This window comes from Cygnus olor, chromosome 11, assembly GCF_009769625.2.
Source record: "Cygnus olor isolate bCygOlo1 chromosome 11, bCygOlo1.pri.v2, whole genome shotgun sequence".
Taxonomy (NCBI): Eukaryota; Metazoa; Chordata; class Aves; order Anseriformes; family Anatidae; genus Cygnus; species Cygnus olor.
Window position 1 is genome coordinate 2,961,246 of NC_049179.1, and position 16,384 is coordinate 2,977,629.

At 34.8% G+C, this 16,384-nt stretch overlaps 1 protein-coding gene across 12 annotated transcripts in view; it reads left to right on the forward strand.

Annotated features, from left to right (window-relative positions):
* UNC13C (unc-13 homolog C) overlaps positions 1-16,384 on the forward strand; it is a 222,125-nt gene that overhangs the window by 175,905 nt on the left and 29,836 nt on the right. For 11 of the 12 annotated variants that reach the window (XM_040569745.1, XM_040569746.1, XM_040569747.1 and 8 more), the window contains 7 exons: positions 2,613-2,739; positions 3,677-3,773; positions 4,203-4,346; positions 5,342-5,419; positions 6,272-6,349; positions 6,751-6,780; positions 14,833-14,921. In XM_040569745.1, coding sequence (XP_040425679.1) covers positions 2,613-2,739; positions 3,677-3,773; positions 4,203-4,346; positions 5,342-5,419; positions 6,272-6,349; positions 6,751-6,780; positions 14,833-14,921 — 643 coding nt within the window. The remainder of the gene's footprint in view (positions 1-2,612; positions 2,740-3,676; positions 3,774-4,202; positions 4,347-5,341; positions 5,420-6,271; positions 6,350-6,750; positions 6,781-14,832; positions 14,922-16,384) is intronic. The other variant, XM_040569742.1, reaches the window with a different exon arrangement.

Genomic DNA, 16,384 nt, shown 5'->3' on the forward strand with positions numbered 1-16,384 from the left:
AATCTAAATTCAGAATGCCTACAGTGATGTTCCTATGCTTTCTAACCTACATTCACAGTTAGTGTGGATGAACTCATCTAATATCATCCAGTTAAAATTGTCATGGGCTGACTCTTATGTGCACCTGTCTTACCTGTTCTTTTGTTTCTGCATGCTGAAGAAATAATATGCATAGATACCAAATGACTTTGTAGACCATGCAAAGTATTTTCTGATATTCTTATATGTTAATATTAGGATTTTAGTATGTATTTTTCACCTATATGTAGCCACATGTAATATCCTATGAGATTTTTGAAATATTCTTTCCACAGTATAATAGCCTAGAGAAGAAAAAAAAAAAAAATCACTCAATTTATCATGAATTACTTGTGTACCCATTTCTAATATAAGTTAGATCTAAACTTCCAAAAGAAAATATAAGTTGTACCCTCCTGGACAAATTTGCCCATCACTGGTAGCAGCTGATTACTAGAAATGAAATAAGCATTTGCATGGTTTGTGATACTACAGTATTCTTAAGTTGCATTGTGTAAACTAATAACTCGTTCATGTAAAACTCGAAAGAAAAAATTCTATTCATTTCAGAATTTCCACTTTATTGGGAATGCAATAAGGGATTTTTCTTAATTTAAACAATAGATGTGTAAATAATTTGATAGCAGTAAGACAGTTGTTCTCAAAGACTGGTCTCACTTATAAGAACTACCTATTATTGAGCAAATGTTTGGTAATCTAGCTATCTACACTAACAGATTGTGGAAAAATTCCTACCAGAACAGAAAAATAAGATTCTTCAAGTGTGTAGAAAGTAAGAACCATGAGAGTAGCAATAAATCTTTCTCTATGGTTCTGTTTAAAGCTAGAAACCAATAATTATGCTAGGGAGAATTTGTAGTACTCTCAAATGCAATGTTTAGACAGAAGCTGATTTACTGTTTTTTCTTTAGAGTAATGAAAAGTTAATAAAGGTGCAAATGGTAACACAATGTTAAAAAGGCAGTAAGAGCCGCCGGGAGTATTTCATAAGTTGATTTACACAAAACCTTAGTAATTCACTGCATAATAACATGCTTCTAAAACTTTTTTTTTTTTGGGGGGGGAAGGTACTGTGATATTAATGGAGCATTGATTTAGCGTAATAAAAAACCTAAAAAGTTCCTGTTAATGTACCTGGTCAGATCTGAAAAACAGAGAATGTTTCACAGTGTATTTACACTGACAGACTACTGAGTCGTGTATTCAGGTGTGTGTATGACAGAGGATGGGATGCTTCCACTATTATTTTAAATTAGATTCACATCCAAATATGAACAAAAAATCTTTGTAATTTGTAATAAAATTTACGATGCAGGCAGAAGTGAGGACCAGAAAGATGATTTGAAAGAGGTGAAATGTTTATGCATAATATTTACAAAATAATGTCATTCCTGATGGGCGTCTGTACTAGTTCACTTTTTAAGTGAGCAGGAATAAGAGATTTTTGGTTTAAGGAAGACTGTGAAAGTGACAAGACACTTCAAACAGATGCCATCTGTGGAGATTTTAGGAAGCTGTGTGCAGAAAGTAAAGGAAAGATTACTCTGCTCAAGATTTGTGAATCCACAGTTTCCTGCTGTGGGAAAAGGAAATGAAAAACTTGAGCAAGGATAAAGTGCCTGCTAGCTAATAAAATGAAAGAATGGAGTTGGTGTTCAGGGTCTGAAGTGGATGGATAGAAAAGAACGTGGAGCACAGTGGAAAGGCTAAAATAAGGGTCATAATCCTGAAAGAAATATAGACATTTGTTACAAACCAATTAAAATAGCCTTTAAAAATACAGGAAGTGGAAGTGGTTAGGGGAGAGGATTTAGAATTGAGCTTCAAGGTGTGAGTACTTCCTTGACCTGGTCTTCTTCTCTCAGGTTTCTTATGAAACAGGAAGTTAGTGAATAAAAAGTTCCAGATACAATTGCTCCAAAGTAACAGGTGGTATCATTACTCCTGCAATCATCTTCGTATCCATTATGTTAAAAATAGGAAGCCATTGAAAAGGTGGAGAAGCCCATTTGATAATCTTCAAATCCATTTTATTAAGGCAGTTTTTCTACTTGTGCCATCTATAAATCACATGGCTATAGAGCTGCAAAGTTGTCTCCTCTTTCTCATTCTTAACTGAATGTGATAAATGCAGCCCATTTGCAAATGCAGGATTCACAGATAGGACTGGCATGTACAGCTGTTACTGCATTTCGTTACTATACAGCTACAGTCTTCTTTTCTAACTTGACACCTAAAACAGCTTTTTATGGAATTTGTAACAACCGAAGAAGAATCTAAACAACAGTCAGTAAATTTGTGAGGTTTTCTCACTGCAGCAAAGAGAGTTGAATGTCCTAACTTTTAGTTTGGTCTTTGTTTTCTGTTTTTTTATTTATTTGTTTGTTTGTTTTTTCCTAAGGGTACTCAGAAACTCCACAGTTGCTACTACCTCAAATAAAAAAATCAAACCAGTTGGGCTTTAAAATGCAAGTACTGCATTGTTACTGTATCAGTAGTGCATTGAGACATAAGAATGTTATTTACTGTCAAAATGTTATTAAATGCTTTTATTTCAACTCCTTCTATTGCAGAACATGAAAAGCAGCGGTTATGCAAGAGCACGGATTACATGAATTTGCACTTCAAAGTGAAATGGTTTTATAATGAGTATGTGCGAGAGCTCCATGCTTTCAAGGATGCAGTGCCTGAATACTCTCTGTAAGTAGTGTGTAGGGAAGTATCCCGTGAGTTTGGGCTTGGTGAATTTTATTTTCTTCAAAAATTTTTGCTCAAGTTTGTGCAAGATATCAAAAGGTGTAGCACTAATAATTTTAAATATACTTTTTTCACTTCATCCTCTTTAATTCTTCATTCTATAAAATAAATTTTTAAAACTGTTAATAGTTAAGTTTCCTGAGTGAGGAAATTAATTATTTACTTCCTGAGTAAGGAATGAAATGTGGGAACAGCAGCAATATTAGTTCTTGGCCCCTGCATTCATTTCATACACAAATCTGGATCAAGATACAAAGCTAATGGGATACACTACTGAAATTATTATCACTGCCATAGATTAATATTCATCTGCTGTTTTCATTTTCACCTTTCCTTCTGAAATTAATAAATTCAATCGTACACTTTTGTACAAGCAATATTTATTTACAGTCTTTAATCTTCAGCAAGTTTTCCGGTTTGCCAAAATGATTGGGCAGCCGTCACTGCTTCAAAAAAATCTAGGTAAATTGAATAAGAATTGAACAGCTGACATTTTATTAAAGAAAAGCTTTCTCCAAGTTATTTCACATGCAAAAATAATAATAATAAAGGTAAAAAATGAAACAATACTGAAAAAAGAGACATTCTAAAATAAATATGAATATGATCCCCTGAAAACATGGGTGCATTTCTCCGATGGCAACTGCAAATTCTACATCACTGGGGTAGACCATTTAGAATAGTGTGGAGATGAAGCCTGAAAGACATTTTGGTAGCCACAGTGCCTTTGGTGACAAATTTTTTTCTAGGATGAAGGACTTTTTGACAACTAGAACAAATATGGAGGCACAAAGTGCCAAACTGCTGGGTGGGGTGGCACCTCTTCTCTCAGGATCTTTATGGAATGTACTTACTTTACAAGATTGTTTCTAATATTCAGGTGGTTTGAACCATTTGTCATTCAGTGGCTGGATGAAAATGAGGATGTCTCAATGGAGTATCTTCATGGAGCACTAGAAAGGGACAAAAAAGATGGGGTGAGTCCTTATTTTTTAAAGCAAAGAAAAAGAATGTACTAAGGCAACACAGTTATTTAGTACTGCAAAACCAGAAGTACACTTGATCCTGCAGTATGCTCATTAGGCCTCCTAAAATAAACAGTCAGTAACAATACTTAAAAGATAACCCTGTGAACAAACTCCTGCTCTAATTCCATCTGCCTACATTCCTCATAGACTTCAGTCTATAGCTTTACTAAACACTTATGTGATAGTGATGTCATGAAAGAGAATTTTGCTTTTCTTTCTAAGGGGACTGAAAGTAACATAAAGGTGAAAAGTCACAATTCTCAGTATTACCAGTAAAATTTTATTTATTTGTTACTTATTCTGATTCTAGGAGGAATTTCAAAAACAGTTATACAGTTCAAACAAGTATTAACTCACTTGAATGTCTTCTTTCTCTAGTTTCAGCAAACATCAGATCATGCCCTTTTTTCTTGTTCTGTGGTTGACGTCTTCACGCAGCTCAATCAAAGCTTTGAGATTATCAGGAAACTGGAATGTCCTAATCCAGAAGCACTATCTCATTTAATGAGAAGATTTGCAAAGGTAGGTTAAAATCAGTGCTTCTCACGTAAGTTTCAGAGAGAGTGCCATTGTGTTGACACTGTACTTAAAAGCTAATTCCAGTGTTATTCAGAAGCAATCCCTTCTAGCTATGACTGTGATCCCTAGAAAGACATACTGTCTGGTTTGTTCTTAAAACACTATTTTCATCTATTTTCACAAAATCGTTTACCAGTTTATGAAATTATATCCTGAGATTTCATATGTATGTATTGCTTATATAACCAATTATTATTCTTGCTAAGCACTGATTACTATCCAACTAATGGAGCAGCTCAGAGAAATGTTACTATCTAATTAGTCAGTGCAAGGGAAGGTAAAATTCAAGGTATGGCAATAAAGCATTGTTGGTTGAAGCCCTGAGGTGGTAGTTCTTACTCACCTGCTGCTTGATAAACCCAACTTAGTTAGGCCAGCTTTCTATTTGGATTGTAACACTTCCTCACAAGCTTCATATTTCCAATATAGCTGTGATATCTTTAAAATAGCTTGCATTTACTTTATTCCTGTGTTTCCATTGTAATATTTTTCCATTTGCAAAGTTCTTATTTACATGGTTATTGCAAACTAAGCTCATATTGCTAAGCTTTGAAAAGTGCTCCCTTGGTCTTATTTTTCCATTATATTTTTAATCTATGCGTTATCACCCTAGAGGATTTTTTGAGTTTGCTACTCTTCCATTACGTATGTAGCACACTGCAAAGGACTAGAGCCCTCAGTGCTTCTCAAAATCAGTATGACAACAATAGTCCCTCTGGTATTGAAGATTACATTCCATTAAGAACAAAACACCATCTGCCATGCAAGGATTTGAAAATGTGTTCACAGGATTGTTTAAATTAAATCTGAAATTAAATAAAACATACAAAATCTGTAAGCACCTGTAAAATCTGTAACTTCTACAAACCTTTTTGTGTTCATTTTTTATTTTTGTTTTGTATGATGATATCATTTAAAACTTTCTTTTCCTCTCCTAGACTATCAACAAGGTGCTGCTTCAGTATGCTGCAATTATTTCAAATTACTTCAGCTCATATTGTGATAAAGAAAATGTGGTGAGTAAAAATCTGTGTGTTCTGTTTCCGAATATACCTTCTCATCTTTTTTTTCCTATTTTCCAAGGGAAAAAAAATCCATTTGAGTTTTCATTTTGCACTGGCTTGCTTCTCTTATCAGTGATATTCATGGAAGAGTTTGTAAGATCATTATTTCTTGTGAAGGGAGTGTGTGCAGACTTTTCTGCTACTATCACTCTCTGTGCTTTATCCATGCAGCAGTGAAAAGAAAATCATGCCTATTCACAAACATTTTGACCAAAAAAAAAAAAAGTACACTTCTGGAATAATATTCTGTTATTAAAGGCATTATCTGTTGTTTTATTCACATAGTTACGCATCAGCCATTTTCTGAGTTACAGAGCTGTCACAGTTTTCTGCAAAGACTGGGTCTAGGAACCAATCTCTCCCCGGTCTATTTTCACTCTCAAAGTACTTTGGTCGTTATTGTATATGTTCTTAAGTAGATAATAATGTATGTGATTAATCCACAAGATGTAATTATATTAATTATGACTAGCAATTACATGGCATGTAAGGTTCAGAACAAGAAACACTGAGATCTGAAAACTGCCCAGCTGGTTGGGAGAAGGTATTCAGTCTCCGGCGACATTGTCTTAAGGGCATAACGGACAGTCACTGGCTGTGTGGGTTTGCTGGCTGGGCAAAGAGGAGTGTGAAATAAGGAAGGAGAGGCAGCAGAGCTCAGGAAACACAGATTTGTCTCTAAGAACCTAACTGCATGAATGTAGGGCTACTGAAGAACTTGCCTTCAGCCTAACGACTATGAATGCACATATTCATGCATAAAAGAAATATGCCTATTTCTCACATTTTGTGTTTTCTTTTTAGCCCTGTATCTTGATGAACAACATTCAACAGTTACGAGTCCAGCTTGAGAAAATGTTTGAGTCCATGGGAGGGAAGGAGGTGAGTTGTATTTTTTTCCTGGATCACTCAAAGTTCCTTAGAGATCATTAGCACCATGTTTTCAACCCAGTAACAGCCTTCACTTCTGCTTGCAAAGAAAATCAGAATTTCAAAAACAATATATGCAGAACTATTTAATGCCCTGGCAATGCCAGAAAGACTTAGCATTATTTCACAGAAATATGCTAATGATCTGTAAAGTTCTATCAGCACTGAGTGTTTTGTGTTGTAGTCTGTACTGTCAGCTTTACTTTAACATTTATATTGGACCATACTTTGCTTTTTTATGTATTGGTATGTTTTGCCTGTATCTGAAAATTTTGCAAAATATGTGCCTTGTGCTTTGTCTGTAATGTGTCATGTCTTTGTCTAATGCCTTTGACTTGCAATCCACTGAGCAGAAGAAAGAAGGAGAGAGATTCTCTTATGAGGTTTGTGATAGTAAGCATCTTTTATTATTTCTGAACATATTTTCTAAGGCTAAGAACAGTCACATTTCCTACTAATCACCATTGATGCATTTGTGTAATTCCCTATGAACTAAAATAAAAAAGAGCTATGCTTGGGCTTTCAGTTGACACTCTAAATTGAAATGTTTTACTAGGCAGATAGTGTGAAGTCGTTCAGAATTTCTAAAAAGCTATGAAAATATTTTTAAGTGCACTTTTCAATATCTGAGGACTTACTTCTATCCAAGATTAGGCACTATTTCAGCAAGAGCTGCTACTCAACAGTCCAGAAAATGCTTGGCTTTATCTCTTTTTATATATATTAAGACTTTAAAAGTGCCTGAAGTCCAGTCAATAGGAAAGGGGCATAAATATGTGTTTCAGTACTTGCCGATTCTAGTCTTCGCATGTTGAATGACCATGAATGAGAATTACAGTTCTACACTTGTAAAAATTCCTTTGGCTAATCAGAATAAACACTAAGATATTCTTTTTTGAGTTATTACCATTTTGGTGATGAAATAGCATTGATTTTGAAAGCCTGGCTGTTGTTTTTTGTTTGTTTGCTTGTTTTGTTTTAGTTAAATAGCACAAAAAAACAAGGTAGCAAATGCTTGCCTGGCCAACTGCTAGTCTTCTACATGAATACTTCAAACTTGTCATATGTATTTATTTAAACAAAATCATTCTTATTTGACTAATGTATCAGAAAACATTTTAAAATGCTCAAGATCTCAGTCTATTTTTGGAATTCACCTTCTGTAGGTGTGTACATGTGCTTGCAGATAACAGTCATAAATGTTTCTGACTGCTAACAATAACTATTGTCTGTGTTTTTAACTGCCAGTTTTGAAAGCTAATTATGAAATTAACATCTTTTCAAGACACAGAAATCTGCTTTCTTGTTAAAAAGCAATGCTTATATCATGAATATACTATCCTTATTATCACTAGCTGGCTTGAAGAAAATAAGTTACATATATATCAGCTTTTTCTTGAGACAAGTTTGATACTTTCATAAACCTTAGAACTAATGTGTTAGAGAATTGGAAAACACACAGTTTTTGTATTAAAACATTTACAGCAGGGCTCTGCCGAGGTAAAATACTCCCCCATTTCCTGCTCACTGGACAGTAATGAATAGCAACTTCCAGATGAACCTCCCAAATAAAGGGATATTTTTTTTTTTTTTTGGAAGACCCAGTGAGCAACAAAGACTAACTTATATTTTTAAAAAAGAGCATGGTGCTATGGTAACAGTAACACATTAATAAAAATAAATAGGCCTTTAACAGCTGCTCCAACAAACTCAAGGAGGGGCAGAATTAATATGCAATATTTAAGAAAAACAGCTCTATTGAAAAGAAAAGTCCAAAATACTTATTTCCTCATCTTTATAAATTATAACAAATAAAAAAAGCACAAGTTTAATTTTCACAAAAATATATTTACAGCACTTTCAGTCTCCTCACTAATCTCTTATATACATCTTAGGGTGGAATTTCAGTCCAAAACCTGATCAGCACCAGGCTTTGACCTGAATGGGGAAAGTGGCTGGGATGTTGCTGCTGGCAGCATAGTGAACCACAAAACACTTTGCCCCTGCAGCCTACATTCAAGGTTTTGTTTGTTTCTCATTAGAGCAATTTCTTGCAGAGAAGTACATTCATGTTCTATTTTTTTTCATTCATATCCAAGTGCCCCTAAAGTATTTGTCCTCCAATTGGAATAGATAATTCCCTAGACATTCCAAGACCATAAATGCTAATGGCCAATTTGCCTTGTTAAACTAGTACTTAAAGCCAGAAATAAAGCCTGTAAGCAGCTTCCTTACAAAAGAAAATAGTTACATTTTTTACTTGTGGAGGGCAAAAAAAGCCAGATAATTTTAACAGAATTAATTATATCTCAGTTAAAGCAAAACTAATTCTAAGAAAAATTAAATGTTGTTAATGTCCTCAGTGCCACATTATGAGCAGTATGTCTTTCAAATTATGCAGTCAAAATACCACAATCAAATGGCAGTCCCTATATTCAGATTAGGCCTATTACATATTGCAGGACAGGGAGCTGTATAAACAGAGAAAAAACTAGGCTCTCTGCTCTCCTGACATTAAAATAAAATAGTCTGAACAAAATGAGTTTCTTCATTAACTCTTCTTGTCTGCCGTAGCCTAACGGGGAGGAGTTCTTACAGGATTATATGAATGAGAGCAGTTTGCCATAATAAAGATAGTAAAGTGGGATACAACCCAGTTTTCTTTTTGGTCAAGTCAATGACAAAATAGTGGTAAGCAGACTATCATAATGTAGAATTTTGTTTTGACCTCCAGTTTGTTTAGTCTAAAAAAGATTGCTTACATCTTCACTAAATCATTCTTTCATGTTTGACACACTGGGAGCTGATAAAAGGGAAAGAAAAAAGAGCTAATATTTGTTTTGCTTTTCCCCACATGGCAAAATACAGCAGAAATGAGCTATATCAATTAGTTGTTTTTTATTAAAAAATAAAAATAAAAATTGAAAGCAAAGTAGATTATGTGCAAAAGTATTATATCAAATATAGGTAAATCATATTTCCACTCCAGTAACTTTAGTTCCAGCTTTACATGCAATGCTCAGGAATTCCTACAGAAGTCTACATGTGGGCCTGAAGACTTTGATAGGATGACAAATGCCCAGACCCATAAAATATTTAGGCAGAATACTTCTAAAGTGTCTAAATTGTATTCACCATACCTAGGCAGTCAGCTGGGGGGATCTGTCACTGAAGTGACAGGTCTGATAAATAGCTGTCTCTTTCCTAGATGTAAATATTTTATGTTTTTTTGTTTGTTTGTTTGTTTTTCTGAACAGAGGTAACCAGGTAGTCCCATTAAGAAAGTATAAGCAAACTATGCTGTGAAATTCCAGATAAATGCAGATAAATGGAATTAAGATTAGAAAGGTTCCAATTAACTCATGCAAAAGTAATTTTCATCTCTGTAGTTTCCTATGGAAACAAATTTGACATTAACAAGATTATGTCTGTACATTAAATTACAGCATAGAATAGCTCCATTTAACACATTATATAAAAAGCAGCCAAATTCATCAGAACTATAACTCATTTCCAAGGTTTGTAGCATTAAAAAAAAAAAAAAAAAAAAAAATCACAGCTTTAAGCAGCATTTAGAAGCAATTATGTACAAACATTTTTTAAAATATTTTCACCTGTTCAACAAAACTATTTTTTGCTTTTATTTAGCATTAAGTAAAAGTTGAACTACTAAATATCTATTAAATAATCCATAATTAACAGATTGTATGAAGTGTGCCAACAGACTAAGGTGTGTGTTCTGTTGTGGGTAAGAAGAAAAAAAAAAAAAACACTGTTATTTAAGATGGTAAAAAAAATATTTATGAAGACAAATCTTTATAAAGAAATATAATTATATATTTATATATAAATGTGTTTATATTTTTATTTTAAATGTTTATAAAGAAATTTATAAATTTTATTTATATAAGAAAGACAGAAAAGTATGGTCTATAAATTAACAGGTTAGTAGCATTTCACCTACTCAAATAAAATGTCTTTAAAAACAAAATCCAGATTTTGACAGCTAGCAGCCTACCACAATATTTGAAGACTAGCCCACATATGTCATGAACTGTAAATGCAACACAAAAAGCTGAGATAAATTGTCTTTCCTCTGTAGCAATTCTTACATTAGTTATGGAACTTTAATGATGTCTTCTTTCCTTCTGCAGTAATCCGTTCAGTTATGGTTTTCTTTTTTCTTTTCCTGAAAAAATTATTCAGCATGTTGGATTTGGGGTTTTTGTTTGTTTTTTATTCTTCATTTTCATTCTTCTATAGGAGCAGGCAAGACTTGAAGAAAAAAAAGTCTCCAATACTGTAGATGCTTTATCTATATCCTCATATGACATAATCTTCAATGCTGATTAGCATTCTCTTTTGCCTACCTTTCCTTCTAGATGATCGCAAAGTAGCATAACATTAGGACTAGGGTACCCCTAAAATTCATCATCTGTCTGGGTAGCTGAGAGTTCTGCAGCTGAGCATGTTTGTATCTATTTTCTTAAACTGCTACTAATAAAAATTCCATTTACCCAAGTTCTTACAAATTTCCCTTCCCATAATAACTCTGCGCTATCAGATTTGCAGTTTTCCAACAGCAGATGAGCTTGTGAAACATGCTTGTTTTAATCATTGCTCTCTTGTTAGGAAGCAATATTAGTCAACAATGCTCAGGACTTTTCTTGGTCACTGGATAAATGAACTCACCTCTGCATTACTGATCTGCCTCGCTGGGAGATTTATTTCCTTTACACAGTGGCTTTGAAAGCTGTGTGTTATTTTCTCAAGTAGTAAGTGTTGTTATGTCAACCTGTGTAAATCTCACTTCATTAAGCTAAACCATTTGCACATTCCTATAGTGCATTTCCCACACAATACTTTCTTGAGAATAAGCAAACCTGGTAAAAAGCGCCTTAGCAGGCGCGTTCACACCATTGCTGAAATATTAGATCTTTCAAAAGCACAAACAAACAAACAAAAAAAATCCTTTATGAGCTTTTCGTGATTTTATGCTGTCAGCACTGTCATTTTTGCAGAATGCAGACGTAGTGAATTGCAACTTTATAGAATATTTAAAAGGGAAACAATAACAGTCTCTGCTTCCACTGAAATTCCTTTTTTATTCTCCAAATTTTTTTTTAAGGCATCACAGCTGAACCTATTTTTTTAATTAACAAATCAGTGGATTAATTTATGCATCAAAGATAAGACATGCAGAAGAAAATCCATAAAAATTAGTTTGTGATGTGCAGTGGTACCAAAAGCTGCTACATCTTATCTCCACTGCACCAAGGCCATTCTAAAGCCATCTTTACCAACAGTATACTCCCCAAGGACTTTCACAATACAGAACTTAGTAGTCCATAGTCATTTCATATCAGACAAAAAGTGGCTCATAGCTGAGGTATATTTGGATGGTGCCAGACAAGGACTGATGCCTGAGGACCCTCTGATTTGCCCTGGGAACTCACTGACACACAGAGGAGACATGGTAAAGTAAATGAAAAGTGCACATCTTAGTTTTGGTGAAGAACTCAAGTTGTCCTGTGTTTAAATAAAAAAAAAAGTGGTACTCAGAAACATTGTTAACGTATTCTTAGTCATCACAACACCACCAGGTATTTGTCACCTGGATGGTCAGCCTGCATACCTCTTTACATTCCACCGCTCCCTGTGACACTGCATTAGTAAGCACGAACATGTGTATTCACAAGGCTGGATGTCCTGCCAGCTGCCTCCAGCTGTGCACACAAACTCGTTTGTGTAATTTGTGAGCACAAAGTCCCCTAAAACTGTAAGCGCTTGCATGCAGCTTTCTATAATGTGTGTTTTGTTCACAATATGATATTAGTAATTGATCCTTCTATTGTTGACCAAACTAAGTCCAATTTCAGGTGAATTTAGCAAATGTATTTTGGGGTTTTCACAACAACCTCTGATAGAAAATAACTACATTGACCTAGTAAAAAGATGATTCTCTAGCTTGTGCATAATGTGGTAAGAAATTTAGTCTTCTGCCTGTGAGAAACACTCCGTAGCCAATAACTTAGGCTCAGGCGAGGATCTCAGTGAAGTAGTAATTTATTCACGATTGCAATGGCGGGCGTCCCACAAGAAGGAGCGCACCTACTGGTTCCAAAACAGTTTATATACTTTTTGATGACAGGACCCTCCCCTGTTTCCCCACTGAGTGGGTAATCCAGGTTCACAATCTATCTGATGCTTCACAGACAGTGCACGGCCTTCAGTTGCTGGCCTGTTAAATTTCAAATTTCTTTTGACATTTTTACTGTTTGAAGTGGTAATGTTTCTTCAGTTATCTGACTTGACTTAACACCGTGACTTTCACCTAATTGTTCTACTAAGGAGTCTGGTTGTCTGCATTTTACAAGGTTGCCTGCTAAGTTTTCTCATCACTGCAAGCATATCTCAATACCCCATTCCTTACCTTTAAACAACATAACTCTGCTTAAACAACATTTTTATTCCCACACTGCCCAGTATTCTGTGTTTTCTTTAAAGTGTACCATGTTCAATGTGAATGCATTTGCGTTCATTTTTTCTTTGTTAAATGTGTTAATATTCTAGTGGAGTTCTTAAGTTTATGTTTTGTATGCATCCTACCAAAGGAGGTGTTATAATTCCCTAGTTAAACACATCTTCTGGAAAAATTGCTGCCTTCATTAGTCAACTCTAGCTTTGCTAACTAATACAGACGTTTCAGTAAAATTAGTTTTTCAGTCTCTGCTTTTCATATGAAGGAAAGCAATCACTTTAAGTGTTTGAACTGTCAGAGTTTATCTGCCAGGGAAATTACTAAGACATGAAGTGAAGAAGCAACAGAACCTCTCACAATGCAAAATAAATAAAAACAAAGTATTCACAGTGTTAAAATAGCAGCTTCTCGGATTAGAAAAGTGCTACACATCACTATATTCTAAAGGACATATGGCGATTACCCTCTTCACCTATTTCATATTTTTGACAAACCGTAATGAACATGTCAGATTTTCTATGGTTTTAAACCACACATAATCTTTAAGGAGAGAAAGGATGGCGTAAGACTTAACACAGTAGATCTTTGGGGGTGTTTCAGGGGTTATTTAGATTTTCCTGTATTTTGCATTAGAATTCCTGTGTAGTCCTATGTAAGACATCCAATGTGCTGTGACACAGCTTACTCCTTTCTCTAAAGCATGATTAAAAGAGTTGACCTACTGCACCATAGTACTCTGAAATACTCTCTGAAGCATCAGATGAAGAATAAGCACTAAACCCCACTCATATAGTCAAAAGATATGAACATGACCTGATTATGTATTCCAAATGCAAAATTTCCTTTGAAATTGGCTGAAGATCTTTATCTGACATTATTGCAGAACTGAGCCCAGAATTTGAGGATTATCACTGAAAATCACTCCCTAACAGTACAGTGCAGGTAGCTGAAAAACCTGGAACATCAGCTATTAATTTGTATTCTGCTGTTGGTCCTGATGATCATCAATCATATCCTACAATGGGCTGTAACTATTTTTCCTGAATGTTACAGATTAAGGAGAAAGAAAAAAGTCTTTTTTTTTTTTTTTTAGTTGAAAAAGTGTACATAGCAAATATAGCAAATAAAGCAAGCTGCTGGCCAATACCAAAAGAGTACCTTTTTGATTAAATATCTGTGCATGGATCCCCATCCCTGTAAATGTAAAATTACTTTTCTCCCCTGCATTTCCTCTTTTCCTATGTTTAGAAAACTTATATGAAAGATACAGGAGCTGTTCTCCCTGTACATCTGAATGTTTTGCACTGTGCTTTAATTATGTATGTCTTAATGGCTTTTAGAAATAGAAATACGGAAATTCAGTAGATTCATTTCCCTCATACTTTATCAGTAGAAGCAGCATGGATAGTCTTCATCTTTTCCAGAGTGGGCTGTTCTATTTTCATGATGCATTAATGGGAAAATGGAAACATCTTCCAAGGAAAACACAAATAAATAAATATAGGCAGTGGTAAAATGCACCAGAAGGAAGGAAGGGAGGAAGGGAGGGAGGGAGGGAGGGAGGGAGGGAGATCCATAGACAGTATTATTAACATAAGCACTAATGCCTCATGCCTCCTTCTTTTGGTATGCTTTGTGAATTCCATTGGCCTGAAAATAGTAATTCATTCTATTCTTGTGTCTGCTAACAAAATTTTCACTGTCCCACAGAAAGCCACTGCTCCGTGGCACAGTTTTGATTTCCAACAACATAATTCCTCATTATTACAGTCAAACATTTTCCTTTGACTGGTAATTGGAATTTTAGGCTTACTAAGCAATCCTGTGTTGTAACAGGTGTTTCCATATTTGATTTCCCATATTGCAGTGTATCATTGCATATAATTCCAAATTTGTTAATTTAACAAAAAAAAAAGCATATAAGAAAAATATAACATTACTTATCTCTTTGCAGTTGGATCCTGAAGCTAGTGTTGTTCTAAAAGAACTCCAAGTGAAACTTAGTAATGTACTGGATGAACTCAGTGTAACATATGCCACAAGGTAACCAACTTATTTTATTGCAAATCTTAGAGAAATAGTCCTGCTCATAAATCTAACTTATTGCCTAAGTCTCAGTGGTTGTTTGGATGTCCTGCAGCACAGTTTGCTTCTGCCCTGATATTATGGTGTGCATCGGTGTTTAAACACTGAAACAGAGCAGTAACTTCGCTGCAAAGAAAAGTGAAAATGGTCTGTAGACACTAATGTGTCACAGAAATGAGGCTGCTGACTTTTGTTATGCTTTCTGGAAAACAAAAATAGCTGTTTTTTTCTTGCCTCATGCTATGTTAAACCTCTCTCTGACCATGTATATGTTACTCCCCGAGACTGACAACTTATTTCTGAGTGTCATGCTTCAACCAAGGATGTCTGCCTGAGTCAAGCCTGCTTGAAATGTCACTATGATTGATCTTCTTGGGTCATTTGCTTACCTATGGGTCTGCAAGAATTTTGAATTAAGTCTTACTCTCAAAATTTTTCATTAATCAGAGTGCACTCTGAAGTCTTGACTAAGTACTCAGACTCAATGGGCCAGCAGCAAATCTGTGCTATGAGAAGCTGCAAGCTATTTTTGCTTCAAATTAGAAAGGAATCTAAGAAAGGGGGATTAGTGCTGTAGTGGTACTCATTAAGCAAAGGCTGTAGTGGCTTATTTAATCCAGCAGTGAACCATCTGGGTGGACTGTGTTCACTTTTCCTGCGTGTGCTTTGTTTCTTATTTTCCTCTTTGTTACCAGACCCTGCTTTCTCTGTTGACAGGGCATGAATGGTTATCTCATTCCAGGGTTTCTTTTTTGAATGAGACAGTTAGATTTCTGGAAGAGAATACTCAGTATTATTTCACTCTAGAATACGCTTCAGATAACTAAAACAGACTACTTGTGAGTCAGATAACTGCCAGAGTTTGTGAGGTTAACAATGTTAGAAAGACGGCTAATGCCACTAAAAAATGCCAGTTAATTATTTTTGCTTTTATTGGAGGGACTGTGTTTACATGAGCAGCTTCAATAACAGCTTTATGGTCATTTTACCCAAGGCTCTAGAGTGTGTAAGTAAGTCCATGTCAACCGAAAAGCTTCTGATTTTCCAGTGTTTTCACATGGAGATTTGCATTTCATTTTTTTGATGAGCAATGTAGCTGGAACTTAATGCATAATTGTGTTTTTTTTGTTTGATTGATTGTTTTTTCTCTTATAGTGAATTCTCTTTCACTTTCATTGCATTAATTTTTGCTATTTATCTTTTCACATTAGAAGGCCTGGTATATTTATGGCCTGTGTTTTGCATTTCTGTTCATAAACTAATACAAAAACAATTTCATTCATTGTAAATCAATTCATAAACCAAGTTACTATGTATACAGAAGCCTTATTCTGACTCCAAACTGTTGATGCTGAGTAACTGCCATTCTGTATCATTTAAATGTACTTATTGACAATTGTACTGCATCAATGATATCAGAA